At 36.2% G+C, this 23,029-nt stretch overlaps 1 protein-coding gene across 6 annotated transcripts in view; it reads left to right on the forward strand.

Moving 5' to 3' along the window:
- SBF2 (SET binding factor 2) overlaps window positions 1-23,029 on the forward strand; it is a 254,951-nt gene that overhangs the window by 171,543 nt on the left and 60,379 nt on the right. For all 6 annotated transcript variants that reach the window (XM_064657336.1, XM_064657335.1, XM_064657337.1 and 3 more), the window contains exon 17: window positions 10,526-10,594. In XM_064657336.1, coding sequence (XP_064513406.1) covers window positions 10,526-10,594 — 69 coding nt within the window. The remainder of the gene's footprint in view (window positions 1-10,525; window positions 10,595-23,029) is intronic.

Genomic DNA, 23,029 nt, shown 5'->3' on the forward strand with positions numbered 1-23,029 from the left:
CCACTTACTGTGGTTACATAGCAGAACTACCCTTTCTGCGTTTTTTCCTGTAATTGCAACAAGATAAGAAGAAAACAGAAAGGTGTTTGTAACAAAACCTTCAGGAAGGAAGATGAGATAGCCGAGGAGAAGATCTGTCAGGGTTTTAAGATGGATTAACTGGAAACCCAAAAGCTGGCAAAGAAGGCTTTCTCTCTGGCTGGATAGCCAGATGTTGCTACTAGCAGTGATTTAGAAGGCTATGGAACAGAAAGGGGTCATACCAAGATTTCCTAGAATTTGTATGAAAGAAACAATTTTGCTGGAAGACAGTGCTACAGCCAAGTTCCCTTCTGCGCTTCTGCTTCTTTGGTCCACACAGCAAGCTCAAGGATTTCTTCTCTCCTCTGGTAGTCTTTGCCCTGCCGAAAGGTTTTTACAGGAATTTGCTTCAAGGACACCCAGGCGTGCCTCTTCAACTAGAAGACAAACTAGTATGTTTTGGGAGCTTACTTTTTCACTTCTGTAGCCAAAGTTGGGGAAGTTACTTCATTGAATTCTAACCTTTTTATTTCCCGAAGCCATTCGAAAATCCCAGAGAAAAGTATCAATTCAGCAAGCTTTAAGACTGAAGGATTCAGGGGGTAGTTTTACAATTGCCAGTTCGAAATTGGTTTACTGTTTCTTCCATTGTCTTTATTTACCTCTTTAAAAAAAGCTTCACACTTGTTTTCACTTGGATTCTTAGAAAAACAAATATTTTATTAATAGCCAAGAAAGGAATTTTTAATAAAAGTTTCATAAGAAACAGTTCTCACGTCTCCCGTGCATTTATCATACTTTTATTATTGAACCACCAAAAAGTGTAAGATTTGAAATAAAATCTCTATCCATATGAAAGAGGCTGTTGCCCATGCACTGAAAAGTGCAGTCTGAAAACTTAAAATACTTAACATTTAGTTAAATAAAAGGACTATACTTTTCTATGTTTTCTTTTTCATAGTTTAAATATTTTCATTAGAATATGTATTTCATTGATGGATGTTATCTTGGAGGGAGCACTTTACTAAATCAAGCAGGCTTGAAATCTCTGAATCTCTTGGGCTTTTCAGGCTTTGTAACAACATTCTTCCTTGATGACACAGATTTGATGTGTTAATCAAGGTGGACACTCCTCTACAACATGCTACCTAATCATATGTCCTTCTGTTTCCCAAATTTGCTCTAGGTATTCTTTTCTATGAACCGTTTATCCTTTGAAAGTATTTGTTGCTGGAAGTTTTTTCTCCAAAAAAATGGGATATTTCTGATAACGGCTTTAGTAACATGATTTTTTCATGATGAGCCTGTTCCGGTGTTGTTGCAAGGTTGATTTTTGGATTAAGCAACTTCTACAACAACTTCCATTAATGTTGTTAAAACTGAAACTACTCTTTGAAACATAGTAGAAAATTTACATTCCAGTCTATTAAGGAACAGAGGTCTGGCAGCAGGGTTGGCAACATGGGATTTCAGGTTCTGTCAAATTCACCAGCGCAACTAATACAATGCGTCATCCATGCCTGAGCATGGAAAAGCCCTTGCTGGATGAATTCAAGATACACAACATTATAATCAGAATTACCTCAGAAAAACCCACAAAACCCCCCTTTGTCATCCTTGAAATTCTGCAGCCATTGCAGGTCATCCCAGAAATATCTTCTTCCAGCAGCTGACACTTGTTTCATGAATCCAGAAATGGAGCTGCACCAACAAAGCCGATCCAAAAAAACTTCTTCCAGAAGCAGCTGGTCATTGTCGTTCATGTTGTCCTGTGTTGCAGCTGTACACAGACTAGCTGGTGCCTCTGCCAAAACCGTAGCAAAACTTTTCAGTACTATCAAGGTTGGCTTAAAGGAAGCAAAGCTGCCGGGCAGCGAGATGTCAAATACGTATTGAAAAGAGACCCCACTTCAGCAGTTTGTGGAAAATGCATCTCCCAGAGGCAGTGTTACAGACATGCTAACATGTACTTTAGTTCCCAGGAGCACCTGCCAGAACCCTGTGGATGCTTTCGAGATAGATACAGCTAAAGATATATAGAACAGGCATCACCTTTCTCTCCAATAATTTCTCTCTGTACTGGTTGCGAACACTGTTTTCCCTTTCTATACTTACTTAGTTCTTTAGGGATTCTTTCAGTTGTGCACTCTCCTGACAGTTTCAGTCTCTTGGATCAGATCCATAAACTTTCTGATTATTTTGTTCTTTTGCCCCTGCTGCGAGTATAACTCTTGGTGAGACTAATGTTTTAACATTTTTGACTTCGTACAAGATATTATTCCCCCTTCTGTCTCCCATCAGTCTGATGCATTGTTTCCAAGTATTTACTCTTTGCCTCACAGATTTCTTCGAGAAACTTAGTATCACTACTGCAGATTTGTTCATTGCTTCTGTCTGTTGCTCTTCTTTTAATGTGATTTATTTTTTTTCTGATATCAAGGTACTTCACAATATTCCCCTTTCCTTTCACATTGAAAGGAAATTTTCCACTCTCTCAAATTTGGTGTCATTTGGAAATGTGATGAAGATGCATTTCATGCCATTTTCCAGGTTTTTAATGAAAACATTAGGTGGCATTTGCCACAGTATCAAACCCTGAAAACATGACTCAGAACTACCTGCTGTTAAACTCAGCACCAGAACCACCTGCTGTGAATGCTGTTAAGCCATTCACCACTGTCTTTTGAGCCTGACAATGTAATCAGTTTTCCACTCTTTCATCCAGACCATATCTCCCAGCTTGCCTACAAGGGTACCAAAGGAGCCTGTGTCAAAAGCCCAGTTAAAGCCAAGGTAAATGAGACAGTCAGTTCTTTCCTTGGCTACAGAGCTTGTTGTTTCATTGTAGAAGATCATCCATTTTCCCTTGGTCAGCCAATGCTTTCTGTTCTCAATCACTTTCTTGTTCTTCCTGTGTCTGAAAATGCCCTCTGTAAGGATTTGCTCTCTACAGTCCAGCCAACTCTACTGCTCCCCTAAACCTGTCCTTGCCTTCTTTGAATTGTTGTCCAAGATTTTATTTCCGGTTCCCCAGAAAATCAGTTGACAAGAGACTAAGTCTCTCAGGGGGAAAACTTCGGGGATTAGAAGTTCTCTTTCCTAAGATGATGTCATTGAGGGTTTTTAGCATAAATAAAAAATTATTTTGCTATCACATGCTATTCAGTGGAAAATTTTCAGTGAGCCCTACTTCCAAGTCACATTTCATCAGACATTGTTTGTTCAGTTTCTCCATAGTGAACTAAACCCAAAATCTTTTGGTAACTGGTTTGAACTGAGTGTAGACTCTTTGCATTTCAGAAGATGGATGTAAAATTCCACTTCTATCCAAACATTATTCTTTTAAAGTGAAAAAGTGATTTTTCAGTGAATCACTTTACATACCCATATAAATCTGATATTTTTTTTTAAGGAGTTCATTCCTGTTAAGTTGTAAAAATTGTATAGAATGTGCACTGATGATGTGATGCATTTTTATTAAAAGTATGTGAAATTGGAAAATTGCATGAAACTTAGAGAAGAAAAGTAAAATTAAGCAACATGAACGTATTCGTACATGTTTAAAAGTTTAAGACTTTGCTTATAGTTTAAGAGAGGAAATGCTGCTTTGCACCAAATGAATGCTAGAATGCATAAGAATGCGTGCTATGTACTTGTGAACTGATTCACTAATAGATAACTGGACTATACTGTAGTATTACATCTATTTTAATAGTTCTTCTAATATTTGAAGTGTTTTTCTGTTGTTCCTTAACTCATTTAAACAGGCTGTCTGTACAGCAGTGTACAGAGTATCCTGTATTAATGTTTTGCAATTGCTGCAGAAGTGCTTTGGTCTACCAGAGCTTTAGGAGTACACTGCAGTTTGTAGATATATTATGAAATAATTGCCCCTCTCCAACCGAGCAGTTAATGGATATTGATCACTGTTTTGTCATGAATCGCAGTGTATTCTGTCATTTGAGTGTTGTTTGTCAAATACTTTTTACAAATTACTGTGCAGGACCTTGTATCACAGCTGGTGTAGTTTAAGGTTTGGACAGAGTCACTGTGAATGAAGCCCTGCTGTGAAATAAAAGTCAAAAGGCATCTTGGCATCCCAACCATTTCCTTGGGAGAAGATTACAGCCTGAGTATGTTGAACTTTATTGCCATGGGCCTCATGACAGTATTCAGAAACATGCATGGCATTTCTGTTAAAGAAACTCAGATGTGCTTAGACGCAAGGGATGGCATTCTTGTTTTTATCAGTATCTTGCAAAAAAAGTTAAATGTTTTTAGGCTTTTGGGGTACAGTGAAAATACAGTGACAAATGTGTAATTCATGCACATAGAAATTGAGGTTCCCGATTTCCTAAATTTGTAATTTGTTACAAGAAGGAGGAAATGACTAATCTCAAACCTAGACGGAAATGTGTTGAGAAAGAGCTGGGGTGGCGGGGGGGGAGCCTTGACAGCTCTTCTTTGAGCGAGCTGTCTTGCTGTGAGATCAGGAGTACAACAGAGCTGCATAGAGAAAAGAAGTGTGTTTGTTAGGTCCTGAATGTGTGCAGTAAAGCAAAAGGAAACTTAAAAAGCAATGAACGCTGTGCTTGTGTAATTCCATCTAAATTGCATCAATCGAATTCTGTTCCTTATACCACTGTGTTTTAAGGACAGGCAAACCTAGGAGAATTTAGGGTCAGGTGAAGACAAATATGAAGTTCTTCAGGAAGTAAAATCCCTCTAAAATGGAATTGGGCCTCCTGCTACCTGGAATGGCAAGCCTACAATATCTTGCATCCTATAGCTGACCTGACAAGCTCCTTAATTGAATGGTCATTACAAAGGTTTCTAGTCAGGCCACAAAGTCAGAACAAATTGGTGAAGATTCTTCTGGGTTGGGTTCAGTTCCTTTGCCTTCCATGTTGGCAATCAGATGGATGTGATGGCCATAGAGGACGAAGGAAGTATTACAGCTGGCACAATTCAGAGCACAGGTGAAATCTGTGATGTGAACTTTGTGTTCAGTTACTGCTGTCAGATAGTAACCAGAGAGCAGTCTGAGAATGTGCTCCTCAAAAACCCAAAGTGTGGTTCTTACCAATGTTAAACCTGTAAACAGCAGACAATAAGAGTGTACTTTTTTTGGTTTTATTAACTGAATCACTGGAGCGGTGTTTAAGTACAACAAAAATTAAATTAAAAGCTTGTGTTAATGAGTAACACATAAAATGTGTTAAGGTCATTTATGAAGTTGGTTTTGTGAATCAATAATTTTGAAAGAGTGTCTATATTCTTATCAAAATGAGACTTTTTAAAAATAATGAGAATTATGTAAGGTAGTATCTTCCAAGTTTTGAGTGTGTTCTTGTAGTTCTGCTAAAAGATAAGGTGCCAGGTAGTAAGCCTGGGCATGTCTATTTTCCATCCTGTTTCTCAGGTCCCAGAAGGGTTACATTTAACAAAACTGTAGCTGTCTCAATAAGGTTTGATTTCATCTTTGGTGAAAAAAAAAAAGAAAAAGTTTGATCCCATTATAAAGGAGAACAGCAACTAGCGTTGATGTTAACTTCACTAGGAAAAACTCTATATGAACATTAGCAAGAAAGTAAGTACACATTAGTTTTCACTGAAAAAAATAATTTTGCGTATGAATCCAATGAGAAGATTACAAACTTTCTTTAGAAGTTAATTTTTTGCTATTAGTAACAAGTAATATAGATGATTATTGTCATATTGGCATTCATTCTAACAAAATGTCATTTTGACTACTGCTTTAGATGATGCCTTTAACTGTGAAGTTAAAACTTGTAGTTGAAATACTTTTAAAAGTTACTTTGGAAAGTTCAAAATGAGACTTTTTTTCACCTTTCTTTCAAGACAGCTAGTATAATATGATTATATTAGCTGTAACTAGTTTTTGAGAAATTGTCAGTTTATTTACTTGGATTTTTACCTCTGCGAAGACATTGATTGTAACATCAATTAACATGGAATAGGTTTTCTTTGATCAAAACTGTAATTTTAAATAGTTCAATTGCATTAATATTGTGTTGATATATGGATGGATATACTTTATTCAGCTTCTCTAATGAAAATAAAAAATCCTCTCATTAAAAGTAAATGATAGTTTTGAATAACATTGCAGTTCTACATGATGAATTCTTATTCCTTTTAACAAACAAAACATTTTTCCTAAACTGGGCTGCTGAATTCTCTCGCTACTTTAGACAAAAGGAATAGTCTTGTGCATTAGGATTGAGAGTTTTTATTTCCAAAATATAGAATTGCATCAACAATAAGAATTCTGTGATTCAGTAAAACTCTGTCCAGGTAATATATCTGTAACAATAAGGATTAAATCCTGACAGCAGTGAAATCATCTGTTGAATTTGGAACCAGTATTGCACCTGTAATTTGTAGCCAACGTACTGAATGTAGTTACACGTGCTGACTTAACAATTCTTGTGTTAGTGCTTTTAAAACACATATGACCCTGAAGTTTCTGGCATTTTTTTTTTTTCTGGATTCATTAGGAGCTTAGTCCTGCAGGGTGGTGAATGCTCTTAGTGTGCATGAAAAGTGACAGCATTCAGTTATTCTCAAGAGGGACAATGCAGGTTAATTGAGCAGTATTTTTAATAGAGCATGCAGGCATCACACTGTACTGCCAAAAAGGTATGGATCAGGAGCTGCCACGTTGAACTTTTTCACTGCACACTACGTTGATTTCATGTGAGTCAGACCTGTGGGGAATTCCGTATATTTATGGTATTGCTGAATCTAAGGCAAAATTGGGTCCCAAGTTTTCAGCATACTCAGATTTCTGTAATTATTAAAAATGTGGTGCCTGTTTAAAAAACTTAGTGCCCAAAGCAGAATGGGGTTTAACACCGAAGCATACCGTAGCAGGGAACAATTAATGAGAGAGACTGTCAAGATGGATATAAAAAGAAAATTGCACTCCAAATGTTATGAGGTATTTCATATGTGTCTTCTAGATTTCTATTGTGTGACTAAGAGAAAGCAGAACTCCTAAGTTTAAGTTGTTGTTTACTGCAGGAAGATGGATAAACTTGTGCTTTACTATCACTGTGCTTCACTGACTTGGGCTTGTTCTTGTAGCCACTGGGACATCAAAGGGACGTAAGGGCTTTCTTGAGTCTGGGCCTGCACATTCACAAGGAGGCACCTTTATCTGGGGGTGACTTTTCTTAGCTGTTCTCTGCTATTACCAGATTGCAGAGGGCATCTCAACTTGATGATATGTAATGCCTTGTTTTCCAAACAAAAGTTCAGGGGAGTGCTTGTTCTTAAGTCAAGAGTGAGAAGAGTTGCCTCTCCTCTCCAGTACCAGAAACCTAAGCCACCTACCAGGTTCCAAAAGCCAGTCACCATAAACTGGCAGCCCCGTGTGTCCATCCAAGCAGTCAAAATCTGTAACTTCTAATCTGTCAGCTCTGCAATCTAATGACAATATCTAACCACCAGAGTTTTGCTGCATATTTAAACTGATCGAAATGTAAAAGTAAATCACATGTGCTATTAAAGTAAGTGATGTAAGGAAAAACATTCTCCTTTTATTATTCACTTGTCAATTCAGTACAGCAAAGCTATTTTAAATGTACATGAATTCCTGTAACACTTCCAATCTGCTACAGAGTTCAGCAACTGTCTGGATATATGATCAGTATGGCCAGAACAGTGTGCCAGGATTTCACTCAATTAGGCGTGGATTCAAAGCAGTGCTCTGCACGTGGCATGGTGGAAGTCCCTATTTCACTGTCACAAGACGTTGTTTTTAGGAGATTAATTTGCTGAAAATAATTCCTCTTCCCCAGATGTGTTTCAGCTTCATTTTGTGCAAATTAGGGGGAACAGCTTTAATTATTTTATGGTGTTTGTTTTGTGTACCTCTGTAGCAGCTGTAAGAGCTATTTTTCACAATTGGTAAAGACATTATATATCAGGCAGCTGGATTGCTTTGTTTCAGGCATCTAAATTAATTGCCTACAACACATATATGACATTTGCAGTACTCTGGTTTACTTGTAAAATCAAGGAGGTGAGATTTCAGTGCAACATCTCTTTTAACTATGGCATTCTGTCTTGCAGCTACAAAGCAGATAAAGAGTTAATTACTTCCACTAATCTTAAAGCAGCATTTATTCCTAACTGAGATCACTTTCCATTCCTTGTCATATACTGGAGAAGAAAAAGATATAGATAGATAATACTTCCATACTACGAGTCCAGGGGGTACTGCTGACATAGAATATGTGGAGAATTTCATACTTGCAAGAAAGAATGGAAAAATAATTTAATGTGTTGTTTATATGGTGATGATATATATCTTTGAGACATATGTTAGCTCTTGGAATACTGAATGCTCTCTAGGTGAAGATACATTGCTCAGTTTTTATAAAGATATTTTTATGTATATTTTGGGTAAAAGCCCAAACTCTTACAAATAGTTTGAGCTGAGGGATTAAGTAGATAACTTGAAATTGAGGATGGATTCATTTTATACCTGGTTATAAATAAGCACGTACAGAAATAAGATATTTATTTCTTTGAGAGCTGTTGCTGATTCCCAAAGGTTGTAAAGTCTCATTTTAAATGGGAAGTTTTCTTATTAAGTGGAAAAGCACTAACAATATTTGTCATATATTTATATTAAACTAAAAATACATGTGCTAAATTCCAAATGGGGATTAAGAATATGGATAACAATAGGAAATAATGCAGAAATTGAAAATTAAAAGCAGCTGAGGCTCTGTCCCTTAGTCTTATGTTCCTGACATCTTACAAACTAATTTGGAGGTTTTATATATATATATATATATATATATATATATATATATATATCTCACAAACTAAGAGGCGTCATTGAAACGTATATTGAGCTTCTCAGTGTCCACTTTTCTTGCTGTTTTCCCCTACCAGACTGGAATGTGTTATGAAGTGTGAACACTTGCACACCCCTTGTTGCCCATGTGTAGGTAGCACACATGTATTCATGTGGGGATAGACATGTTAAAACCTTCAGTAACTGTGCAGAAATAAACCTTCACAGTTGTGAACTTGTTGTGTGCCTTTTCAGAACATATATATAAGTAATTTTCTAAATGCTGCCATGCTTAACTGTGATGGACATTGGTATTCTGTTTAAGTGAGCTTGGTTCAAGTAATACAAGATGAAATATTTGTTATTGAAAAATCACAAAGGATGAAATGGACTTTTAAAATTATGAGAAGCAAAATAGTCTTGTGATGAGTTTTTTGGTGTGTTGTTTTAAACCTGCAGTCCATAGTCACTCAGCAGCCATTTAAGAAAGAAGAGTGAGATGAATACAAATAACATCCTAATGATCCTTAACATGCTTGTTCTTTTAATGTAGATTTTATATTTCTGCTATCACAGTTGTCTGGTGCCAGGTTTTTGCTAGTTGCTCTCTTTTAGAGAACTCTTGATACGAGATAAAGATATAAATGAAAAATCTGGCAGAGGAACACCAGAGATCTGGCATTTGGTCAGATGTAATAGTAGGAGTGTGGTTTCAGTTGGAGGGTGCCCACTGTAAGAATAGATGTTAAAAATACTGAAATGAGTTGTACAACTGGAAATGTTGTTTTGCCATTCATCATGGAGGGGCACAGTGGTGATACATTTGTCTAGCAGAACTATCTGCATTATTGTGTTCTTCGATGTTGGCAGAAAGAGCTAATGAAAAAGCACCCAATCACTTTTTAAAAAAGTATAATTTTTAACTCTTGTTGGATATTTTTTTGTTCCTTTTTTTTCTTTTAAAAAAAGTCTTAAAAATTCAAGTAGTTTGTTTTTTAAATATTAAGTTACATTCCAATTCTGGTTTCTTTTAAAAGACTTCCGTAATAAAGTCACTACTTTCATCAGTGTAATTATGACTTGATTTACTTTGGCATACCCTTCTCAGCCTAGAGAGACACGAATGACACACTTGACTGTTGAATGAGGCATTCAGGTTGTGAAGAGAATGGGTTTTCATCTTCTTTTAAAGTTAACCTTGTGCCAAACTTTTGTAGAGTCTGTGGAGGTGATTATTTCATATTACATAAATGTCCCTTCATGTAAACGTTTCGAAAGTGCATTCTTTGGTCATCACATCACTTCCATTTTAGTCAGATTTTCTGTTGACCCAAATGGAAGCAAGCTATCTTTTTATTCTTTCCTAAATGAGGAATTCTTTCATTTTTATGTGTAAACTATGGAGGTGAAATTGCGTTTCAGACATGGGAGTGAGAAATCTGCTAATAAAGTTCTTAAATGGGAAAAATCATAGCAATACCTGTCTGGGAGAAATCATGAGGACTGTGTATGTGTACACACACATAAATATATGTTATTCTTACATGATATCGAGTTGTTAAAAACCACATGTCTCAGAAGGGTGTTAGAGGGACTCCATAAGGCAGAGATGAAATTATAAAGCCTAACATAGAAAATGGTTTTGCTTATTTTCTTCGTATGTTTTTCTTGCAGGATTGTTCATCTTCAGAGGAATACAGCATTGCTGCAGCGCTGCTGCCCCTGACCACTGCTTTCTATAGGGTAAGTTGGTATTGAAAACCACTGCTCTTTTGTATATTTTTTTTCATTACATACATTACTGAGATAGAGAAAGGGATGATGTGAGATACATCACAGGTAGGAAAATTCGTTCTAAAACTGCCTGATGTCCATGGAAGTTGTTGACCGGACTATTATGGACGTTGCTCCAGAATTACACTTACTGATGTTGGCCCATGATGATTGTGATGTGTGTACCCAGAAATAAATGCAGGCTTATGTGATCAGTTAGAGAATTATCACTGAATTATATTTAGTCACTAAAATAATTGAAAATAATAATTTCTGATGTTACTGTGTCAAAACTGTTTGTTGGAGTACTGTTTTCTTTAATTTGGCATGTTAAACATTGGCCAAAATGTACATGTTAAGTTTTCAGTCTGTCGTGTAGTTGCTAACTCCAGAGAATATTATGAGTGGCTTGTTTTAACTGTATATTTTTTTTCAATTTCTTGTACTGTTGTTTGGTTGGGGTAGGGGAGAATACACAGTGTTCGATGGTGGCAAAATATAATATAGTAAATATGAGAATGCAGATAATGCAAAGTCTTCAAGTAACTATTTCAAAATCATACCTCTTGTAGTATGACTGTATTTATTTCAGTGTCTCAATACAGTAGTGTTTTCACCACTTTTGGGTAGTTCAGGTGCTGCTTTTTAGGATGTACATCTCTGAGGAGATAAATTCAGAATATGGACTTGCTTGCTTGCAGTATTAAATAATCCTTGTTTAATGTAAATATTGTCATACAACCCAGCTTAAGAAATATGTGTTTAATCTCTGGTAATTGGTACATTATGATACTACTGCAGTAGTTACTGTGACAGTTTATCTAGACATTAATAAAATAATAGAATTTGAAAAATACAACCTTCCATCCTTCAGATGGTGTGTGAGGCATTTATGAGTAGCCATAAATAAAATGCAGAAAGTTTCCTATTTTAGCTGAATAGAAACTGAGGTTTCGTGCAACAGTAACCTGAGAAATAAATCAGTAATTTTAAATTTAAATTATATATCCTAATCAAACAATTTCTGGTTGTTTTAAATTAAAAACAGATTCTGACATGTAGTTTTTAGAATAAAAAAATGTGGAACTTTACCAGTCAAAGAACACAGAAACATCTGCTGAGGACGAGAGCGCTTCTGACAAAGTTAAATGTATAGAAAATATTTTGAAATTTCCCATTTAAACTAGTACTTAGCAACATATATGGAGCATAAAGTGATAGATTTTTTTTCCCTTCTAATCATTTAAATTGAAAAAAAAATTATTTAAATGGGTTTTATTTTAGAGGTGTACATAATACCTCAAGACTGCTTTTGGGAAAGAATCTACAAAATATTTTCATTCTTTTATGTAAGTTAGCATGGTGAGATGTTAAATTTTTCAATCCTAGCAAATAAACTTTCTCCCATCTTTAATTATGACTTCATCTTTCTCTGCTCACTCTCTTTTGAGGCCCTGAGGAGCAGAATTGTGAGTTGTTTCCCGTTTGTTGCTGCACTAATACTTAATTTGAAGAAAGAGCTAATGAGCTGTAGAGATTTCCCATTTCCCTATTTTATCCTTACTACCTCATTAATCCTACATTATGAAGAAACTTCAGTTTTGTTTCATTTTCTGATTTTTAGTTCTGCTAATAAAAATAACTAAGAGAGTCCCCATAGCTCTTTACCTTGAGAGGTACAGAGGGTATTTTGGGGTGTTGTAGCAGTTTGGTTAGATTCCACGTTTGGTAAAGTTTGAACAAGAAGGGGGAAAAAAAAGAAGACAGTAAAAAAAAGCTTTCTTTTTTTTAATGACATATCATGAGTGTTGAAATAAGTTTAAATAAGTTTTGATTTCACCATCAAGAAGAGCAAAAAGCTGGATTGCATATAGAATATATTTAATGATTTCTTCTATATGCTTGTATTTTTTGGTAGAGGTACCAATATCTCACACCATTTCCCTCACAAAAAGTTCTCTGAAATCTTTGTTTAATATCCTAACCCCATACTTACTATTTAACTCTGAAGCGTTACACTGAGGAATCTGTGAGTCCCTGAATGGAAGAAGCATGATGAGGTCTTTTAATGTTTCCTGACCTGAATTAAAAATTAATGTAACCTGACTATTAACTTGCAAAAGCCAGCTGTTAATGCATAATAGAAAAAGAATTTTGTTTTTCCCAGATCTAATCCTCAGGTTCAGTGATGGTCCCCTTTGGTATGTCCCATTAGATACAATTCTTTGGCAAAAGTACTTATTTTGGTATAAAACTATTCATACTAAACACAAACTGACATGTTGTTCAGAACATAAGATCATTAGAAAAACTTCACAGTGATTAGTTAAAATTAACATTTTAAGGTTCAGTTTGGAATTTGAGTTAAAAATTACACTTTTTAGAGCATTTTTCAGCTTCTCTAGAGGTTTTCAAAACCGTTTCGTAGACTAGAGTGAAAATATTCTACCTGGCATGAACCTGTGCTTCAGTGTGCACAACTGTCTTACCTTTGCTGTGTGATTGTGTTCATGCTTTCCAAAGATGAAGTAGTTTTTGGCAATGTGTACTTGTTTTATTGTTGTTTCTGTTACCAGAATACCATGTTTAGTGCTGGCAGCATATTAAACCTTATTTCACCTAACCCTGTTGAGACTGCACAATGTTCTTGGTAGCCAGGAATGGACAGGAATTGTGAGTCTAATAGCGGCAAACGTTTTTATTTGTGTGTGCATTGGTGTTATTGCACAAGCAATATTCCAAGTCGAGTTATCAGTGAAAAAATCTGCAGTAAATCTAAAAATGTTGTAGAGTTAAATCAGTCAAGTGGCAAGGTTATGGCACAGATCATCTTGAGTGCAACCACACAGCACCTACAGGATGGATGGGGGATCAGACCCAGCCAGCATGGATTTAGGAGGGGGCAGGTCCTGCCTGACCAACCTGATCTCCTTTTATGACCCTCTTGGTGGGATGAGGGGATGGCTGTGGATGTGTCTACCTGGACTTCAGCAAAGCCTTTGACACTGTCTCCCACAGCACACTCCTGGAAAAGCTGCAGCCCATGGCTTGGACAGGGGCACTCTGTGCTGGGTTAGGAACTGGCTGGAGGGTCGGGCCCAGAGAGTGGTGGTGAACGGTGCTGCATCCAGCTGGTGGCCAGTCACTGGTGGTGTCCCCAGGGATCAGTGTTGGGCCCAGTTCTGTTTAACATCTTTATTGATGATCTGAACAAGGGGATTGAATCTACCATTAGCAGATTTGCAGATGACACCAAGTTGGGGGGGAGTGTCGATCTGCTGGAGGGTAGGAGGGCTCTGCAGAGGAACCTGGACAGGCTGGATAGATGGGCTGAATCCAGTGGTATAATGTTTAACAAGGCCAAGTGCTGGGTCCTTGACCACAGCAACCCCATGCAGTGCTACAGGCTGGGCACAGAGTGAGTGGAGAGCAGCCAAGTAGAAAAGGACCTGGGGGTACTGATTGACTTCAGGCTGAACATAAACCAGCAGTGTGCCCAGGTGGCCAAGAAGGCCAAGGGCATCCTGGCCTGTATCAGGAACAGTGTGGCCAGCAGGACTAGAGAAGTGATTCTTCCCCTGGTACTCAGCACTGGTGAGGCCACACCTTGAGTCCTGTGTCCAGTTCTGGGACACACAGTTTAGGAAGGATATTGAAGTGCTGGAGCGTGTCCAAAGAAGGCCAACAAGGCTGGTGAGCACAAGTCCTATGAGGAGAGGCTGAGGTTGCTGGGGTTGTTCAGCCTGGAGAGGAGGAGGCTCAGGGGAGACCTCATCACTCTCTGCAAGTACCTGAAAGGAGGTTGTAGCCAGGTGGAGATTGGTCTCTTCTCCCGGGCAACCAGCAGTAGGACAAGAGGACGTGGTCTTGAGCTGCACAAGGGGAGGTTTAGGTTGGACATTAGGAAGAAGGTCTTTACAGAGAGATTGGCATTGGAATGGGCCGCCCAGGTAGGTGGTGGAGTCACCATCCCTGGAGGTATTTAAGAAGAGACTGGATGTGGGCCTAGTTGACAAGGTGGTGTTGGGTCAAAGGGTGGACTCGATCTCAGAGATCTTTTCCAACCTAGTTGATTCTGTGATTCTGTGAAATAGGTATTTTACCATCTATGTTTGCTATAGAATTTTGATGGGAAATTATATGGGATTTTGTGTTACAGCATTTTATTGTTAATATAATTCCCGTTACTCCAAGTGAAGTAATAAAAAGTTACACAACATGGCAGTCCCTTTATGAAAGGACTATTGTTTATATGAAATGTTAAGTTTCATTTTATTTATCTAAGACAAAGCAGAGCACAAAGAAACAATTAACTCTTCTTCCTATATAACTTTACTATATGTGACCATATGTATTGCAGCCACCAAGTGTTTGAGGCATATAAATAATGAGAAAGATGTGGTTTTGTTTGAGTTCAGCAGATAAACCAAGAAACTGAGTAGTAAGGGAACCTTACTCCTAGAGGTGATATTAGTAAGATTCTGGAACAGTTGTCTCACAAAGTGGTCAATGCACTTTGTTGAGGTATTTTAAAATATTCTTGGGAAAACAGCAAAAAATTTATAGAAAAGAACAAGCTTGCATGATGTAACTGGTCTTGTCTTAAAGTCTTTGCTTATGTAAAAACTAGGCTAGGGTATTTCTACAGATCCCATTAAAATTACAAGAAACATCACGCTGTGTACAGCACGCTATGAGCTCTTGGGATGGCTGGTGAAATTTCAGAATTGTCCCTGAAGTCTGGTGAGTGATCTATTGTGAAACTTGATCAGGCAGGATTTGATCGCACTCTTAACTCATAGCTGATGGGATTAAATTCATAGACAGGAAGTCAGCACTGGTTGCATATTTGTGGCCTGGAGTAATAATTGAATTTTTCTTGAAAAAATAGTCACAATGCTTTTTAAAAATTTTGAATATTGGACACAAGCTGTTAGCAAAATGTGACTCATCAGTGACAGTGGACTTTGGTGTGTACTGTTAATGTCACAAAAACAAACAAATTTTTGCTTCTGGGTTAGAAAAAGGTTTTAGTTTACCGTTAGTAATACTGTTGGAATTTTGTTTAAAATTGAAACAATATAAATAAAAAGTATTTATACATGAAGATAAAAGAATTTTTCCATGTTTTCTCGGTACAGATGACCCATGCCTATTTGGTATGCGGTCATTTCTTCTGTGTATAAAATACAAATGTAGTATTCCTTAGTGCTGCGGAAAAAAGGTCTTTTTCTACATGTTGGAGGAAAGGACAAGATGAAAAGGGCATATTTTAATCGTGTTTTCATTTTATTACCTCATCAAGGAAGATAATTTGGTGATTATATAATTGGCATCATCAAATTCCCAGGGTTTGGACTCCCTGCTTCAGTTAAGAGTCTCTGCCAAGGTGGCAAGATGTGGTGTACAGCATGCTGCATTTCTGGAAGGTTCAGTGTGCAGCCAGAGGGATGATCAGTGGCAGGCACCAGTTCCAGCTGCTGGACAACAGGCAGAGGGAGCAAAAACTGTGTCCTCACTGCTGTCCCATGGCAAGTCACAGCCAGAGGCCACTTCTTCATCTTCCCTCCCTTTGCAGCTAAGGTGATGTTTGACAGTATGATCAAACATTTTTCTTCAATCCCTCAACCACTGTAGAACCTGAATGTGCAGATTGTAGTACCATTTCTTGAGTTTCAGGGGTGGTTTTGAAAATTTTATAAATAAAATTTTATGGTAGAACTGTGTATAATCATCTGCATTTCCATACCTTTCTAAGTATATTCTATCACATTACATAGTACATAGTAACAAAGTTGCAAATTTTTGTTATTTGGCATTCAGAAGTGTTTGAATAAAGGAGGTGGCATAATAAAAATATACTATTCTGACAGTAAAGTTTACTCTGTGGTGAATGAAATATGATGAATGGGCTTCCATATTATATATACAAACATTTCTTTGAATTGCAGTAGCCAGAGCAGTAGGATACTATAGAATCACAGATATTTAATTTAAATTTCTGAGCCAGTTGTTGTTTGGAATGGCTTGTTGTACATTTGGGTAGTGCTGATCTGGTTTCATCAAAAATAACCCAAATGAAGTAAACTGTTTCTCAGTTTAGGTGTGTTACATTAAAATTGACATTTGTCATTTAGCATAATGCAGTGAGATGCACTGGAAACTGCTTCATAATTTTTATGTTATTAAATTACATAACTCTTATGAAGGATGGAGGGAAAGATTGGGGGGAGGTTGGTTTTTTTTTTTTATTTTCTCTCATTTTAATGCTTCTAAGCCATAAAATTTCCAATAAAACTTCAGTTGGATACTGATGCTGATTTTATCCTAGAACTTGAAATGAAACATGAGAGAAATATTTTGCAGACTGGGGCTAACAGAAATCCTTAGGATATGCCATCTTTTGGCTGTTCATCTGTGTTCATCACTCCATATGCCTATGCCTTTCTTTATTGAGAATGAAATAAAATTTCATAAAATAGGAGGCTTCCTTTATTCAGTGTTTTTAAAAGGTTACCAGAATTTGGTAAATCATTTTACTTGAAACTTTTGATTATAATACAGAACATTTATTCATGTCATCTTACAAATTATCCTGGTAGCATTTTTGAGGTGAAAAGGATTTTAGTCTAGGTTTATGGGAATTGAGTTTTGTGTAATTTTTTTTATAATCTTCCAGGGAAGTACAAAATTATGATTTAACTAAAAAAAATTGAAGTTAATAATAAAACATGAAACTGTAATCATTCCATGTTAAGACATCAATAAAAATAATTTTGTTTTCCATAGTGAAATATATTATGCTCTTTTACATAGTATAATAATAAAATGAAAGTAATTTGAGTGTATACTTTTCTAGCTGAAACAGTTACCAAGTTTCAGTAACAGTTACATCAGATGCTCAATGAAAGATAGTCTTTACTCCTTGAAATACCTGAATAATGACCACTTTACTCCAGAGCCTTTTAGGTGTGGGAAGAATTCCCAGTTACAGGCCTTTCTCTGAAGGTTGAAGGCAGGACTAGAGAAATTCAGAATAGTTTATAATATTTTAACTAATGTCATCAGCCACTTTTCCAAGAGAGAAATTCAAGGTTAATTATGTAACAGAAGCATCATTAGCTGAAATGTGCTCTCTGTTGTGGAGCATCAGCTACAAAGCCACAGGGAAGTTACTCAATGTAAGGCTGATGTGGAAATCTGTGATGATGGGTGAAGAGAGGATTCCATTTTTATGTCTTTGTCAGGCAGATTTTACGATTAATACCAGCTGGAATCAGTGGAATATTGGTCCAGCTGTACTGTGGAAAACAGTGAAAATTTTGGTACTAATGTTACCTCTGTTACTTTATAACAATATTATATTAATAATTGTTTATTAATAATCTCTGTAAATACCAGGGAAATGCATAAAGTTATTGGATGATACAGTTGATTTTGAAAAGCAAAATTAGTGCAGTTTTCTACCTTTACCATGAGTTTTGATTCTTAACTTCTATTTCTGCAAAACTATGATTTGCCCAAGTAATTCTCATAACCATCAGCATGATCAGCTTTCTAGAAAGCCAGAAGGACTTTCTGTAATATGTTAGCTTTCTATACTGAAATATTTTCATTCTTACACCTAGTTACTATATTTCCTTCTAAAAGTTCCTGTTCTACTCCGGTGTGCTTGCATTGAAGTCACTTCTGCTTTAAAATTCTCCACTCTTGAATTGCTGGCTTTAATTTAGGAAACTCCCATCATGAAAGACTTCCTTTATTGTCTTGGCAAGAAGTTTTGTCTGCTTCCATTAATTTTCTTCTTGTATCTCTATCCTGCCAGTTCTGATACTATCTTAGTCTATGGAATTGTTTTTGTGACTGAAATAGTATTAAGCACCATTATTTTTAGTACTAAATTTATTTGTATTTATCCATTCTCAGAATGCTAATCCCTTCAATATAGAAATATATTAAGTTGCCTACTTAGAAAACAGCAAGAGCATGTCTGTATCATACAGTAAATAATAGGAAAGAAGCTGAACCACAAAAGAAAATGTATGTAGACACACTTTGTGATTTCTATCCTTTACATAACTCTTCTAAAACAGACAACAGTGAATTGAAGGGCATCACACAAGAGAGAAGAAAACTTTTTCTGCAGGACTTCAAATGAAGTAATAAGTATCAAAAGAACATATATCAGCCTTCATCACTGGATTTTGCTGTTCTTTCACTATCAGAGCCCTAATGCTTCTTTATGTCAGCATAGTCTGTAATGTTTCAACTGCAGATACCAGCCTGGTTTGTTAGGAGAAAGTGAGTGGTAATGTGGGTGGAAAGTGTAAAAGGGCATGATACGCCTGCCCTGTTTAGCAGGGGTAGGGTTGGGTGTTAATCCTTTCAGGTTATTCATGTTTTCTAAGGAAAAAAATGCGTGTTTGTTATTTAACTTGTGGTCAGTTCCTAGACTTCTGGCACTAGTGCAATTAAAAACACCATGTAGTATGTTTAAAATATAAGATCAATTATTAAATCTTAATTTAATGTATAAAATGCTTTTCCATATATCATCTTGTTTAACAATTCTTCATTCAAAGATGTTGCTCATTTTGCACATATTCAAGTTGACAGGCAAAAGTTTGATTAAGGGCATTTTACAGTATTATCAAGTTGTGTATATTGGCATTATTTGCATTCCTGGAAAATCTAGGAGCCCTAATTGTGGACCAGAACTGCTGGGCTTGCTTTTGTACAGAAGAACAGAAAGATGATGATACTTATCCTCAAGAGCTTACAATATGTATTTGAAATTAGTAATAATACTTGATGCCAGACAGTTTGAATCATTGGAAGGAAGCTGTGGAGTTGTTGTTCATGATTCATAACAGTTATCATTATTCATAATAGTCATCATTATTGTTGGTGATTCTGTCCACCAGTAAATTAATTATGGCTGAAGTTTTTGTAGACATGATCTAAAAGCAGAATTTTATTGAATTTTGAGAGAGGATAATGTGGTTACTTTGCAGGTGCTTATGAATACGAGTGGGGTCATGGAAGAGAATTTGTAAGGCAATGGTCAAAGTTCCGTCAATATTTCCAAACACTCTTCCAGTCAAGGGTTTTTATTACATCCATTAAAAGTTATTTTCTTATAAATATTATAGTTGAGTAAATTATTTTTGTAAAAGCAAACATACTTTTTAAGTTAAAATAGGAATCTGAGGATTCTTATTAGCTATGACTGAGTGGTTTTACAGTATCACTTGCAAACATAGATGCTGAAATGTCATCTTTTAATTTGTACACTTTGCTTTTGAATGCATACATAATATATTCAGTAGAGCAGATCTTATGTCTGTGCAGGTAGAGAATATCCCACTTGCCTAGCTATTTTTTGGGGAGGGGGGGGGGCGGGGAAATCAAACCTGGAAGAAATTAAACAGGGAAGTATAATATGACAATATATGGCATATTAGTTGGAGAGACTAGAGGATTTTTTTTTAACATGTTTCTCTACAAGGAATTTTGGAAATCAATTACTGTAGTAGCTTTGCTCTGTTGAAGACGCTGGCTTTCCCAGAATGATAACATCATGGGAAACACGGAAGAGAACTTTGCAATCTGTAATTCCTTTCCTTCGTGGTTTGTGGGAGGAAGTGCTTGGGCAGGAAAAAAACCCCAAACAATTAAAATAAGATGTAATGACAAATTTTATAGTAAATGCTTAGTTCTGTAACTGAGGAACTGATCCACTATCTCCTAGAATAAACAGAAACCTTCCTGTTGTATTTCCGCTGTTATTGGATCACATCATTTGTGCCTATCCCTGATTTCACTTGAGCTCATTTTCTAGCCATGATACAGAACTCTGGTTTAACTGTAACAATTTTAATTTACTTATAGCCCATCTCTTTACGTTGTTACTTCTAGGAGGGATTACAGTGTTACAGAAATTCTGATTCACTTAGAATTTTCACCGTGAAAGAATTTCTGGTGGTTTAATTAAAATTTTTGGTAAAACTTCTGACCTTAAACTGTAGGAATGTAAGTGAAGTAACAGAGTCCCATGCATTTTCCATATGTGTAAGTTCAACTTCTCCTGTCCCAGCAGAATGGAACTTAATTTTCTGAATGAAAATACATTTTCTTTCATTGAATTCAGTTTCATTGTAGCATTATTATCTGTCATGATCTGTAGCATTATTATCTGTCGTGATCTGAACAGCATTATTTTACATTTCCAAGAGAGAGCAAATGCTTACAGATGGCAAGGGAGAGAACTTGCTGATATATTTGTGTAGATTGCCTGCTTTTTGTGAATTTCTGTGTTGCCATCCTAGATAACTCATCAACAGTTTGAACTGGATGTGACCAGAGAATTGAGCTGTCACAAATGCTTTCCTGTCTTACACTTTTTCCTTACACATTATCATCCCAGTGATTCAAGACCATAATTGCAGTTTGTATCTCCTACTCTTGTTTTTGTCCTTTTATGCATTTGCTGCTTCTACATCCTTTATGATAGTACCTCCAGTTGAAATTCTTGGTAGGATCTTCTTCTTTGCTTCCTCTGATTTGTTACTGGCTTTCTGAATACCATATCAGCTCTTTGTCATTAGTTCATAGCACTCTGACAATAAGAATTTATTGGGTAGATGTGCAGCTCTCCTCTTCCTCATGCACTGCACATGCCATAACTGGATCTTATCATTTGGCAGAATTGTTCCTTACAGTACCCTGCTCTGTAAGGCACTTGCATTCAGCACCCCCAACAATCATTTTCTTTGGCTGTTGGTCAGACTAGATCTTCAAATCTCCCAAATGACTTAGCTCAGAGTGCAGTAAGTTCAGTTTTCTTCTCCTTACTTTCAGAATTCTCCATAATATTCTCCATTTTGCCCATCCTCTCTCTTTCACCTTCTGAACCATGTAGTATATATAATATGACTTGCCAAGGTGAGATCAACAACTGTTCTAATTTTATTAATTTGCAATTTATATTTTGTATTGTACTCTTACATATTTCTAATTTACTCACCCTGTTCTTGAGGGCTACTTGAGGACTATTGTTTTAGTAGTTTCTTCAGATAGGGGAATCCTGTATATCAAGAGAACTTCGGAGAGAATTCTACCACTGAAGACAGAGAAAGCTGCCATAGGAGAAGGAAAATAGTAATTAAAGAAACACTTTGGGGAATTACTTAGATGCTCTATTTAGCTGGGCTTACATATCAGGTCATCAATAATTCTAAGAACCACTATCTGAATATAAATAAAAAACCATAAACTTGTGAGATTTACAGGGTTTATTTGGTTCTGAGCACAGGCCTGGGTAACAGCTTTGTTGCTCCAATACCATCGTTCCAATGCAGTCACAAGTGCACATGCTCACTGCTGAGCCACCTGATGCCAAAGGAATACAATGACATTTTAGAAGATTTTCAAAATAGCTGTGTCACTGCTTAAAATACTCCTCAGATGGATTCAACACTGCAACTGAAAATTTGTGAAATCTGTAACTTAACTAATGGATTTAAACAGTGGTGAATAGTGTAATGGAAAAGTCTATAATGAAATTACATTAAGAAACCCCCAAAACTTTATTATACTGTATACTGGGGAAAACAATCAACCTATTTCTTATCCACTTCTTGGAACCTAACCATATTTAGAATTGTAAAGTTGTGGTATGAAGATGTCTTCTCTCTCTTTTTTTTGTGGGATCTGAACATACTTCATTCTAGATGATTTTAATTTCCTTTCCTTCTGTGTGTAACAGAACTTTTAAAATATCTTTGGTATCTTTTAGGAGAAAGAGGTTTTTTATTATGCACATTATTTAATGTAACATGGAACTTTTTGTTAGCATATATCTGTCTATCTTGATACATCTATATAGAAATGTGAGATATTCTGCATGGCTTTAAGTAATTACATGAACTTCAGGAATCTAGGGTTAGAGACCATGAGTAATTAGATGTTTAAGTGACTTTTGCCAGAAAATGTATGCAGTAAATAAACCTCCATCCAGAATTACATCCCATTTTTGCAAAATTCTAGAATTCTATTGCCCTCTGCTGGTTTAATGTACCTGTCTGTGATTTGGTAGCACTGAATTATTAGTAAATTGTCCTCCCTTTTATTTTTCGTGGTGAAATAATAATAGATAAACAGTGTAATGAACTGTTTTGCAACTAACTTTATTTTAAAATAGAAATCGATCTTGGGTCCTGTCTGGTTTGGTGGCTTTCTGAAGGTAGAAGAGGTGGCAAATTGTTTTCTTTTTTTTTTTTACTGGGTTTTTTGGGTTGGAAACTAAGTTTGATTTAGTATTTCACTTTTTTTTTTCCTTAAACAGTAAAAATCAAAACTTTAAAAAAAATTAACGGAAGCTTCACAGTTCTTACTTTATGCTTT

The sequence above is a fragment of the Pseudopipra pipra genome, chromosome 6 (genome assembly GCF_036250125.1).
Source record: "Pseudopipra pipra isolate bDixPip1 chromosome 6, bDixPip1.hap1, whole genome shotgun sequence".
In the NCBI taxonomy this organism is placed as follows: Eukaryota; Metazoa; Chordata; class Aves; order Passeriformes; family Pipridae; genus Pseudopipra; species Pseudopipra pipra.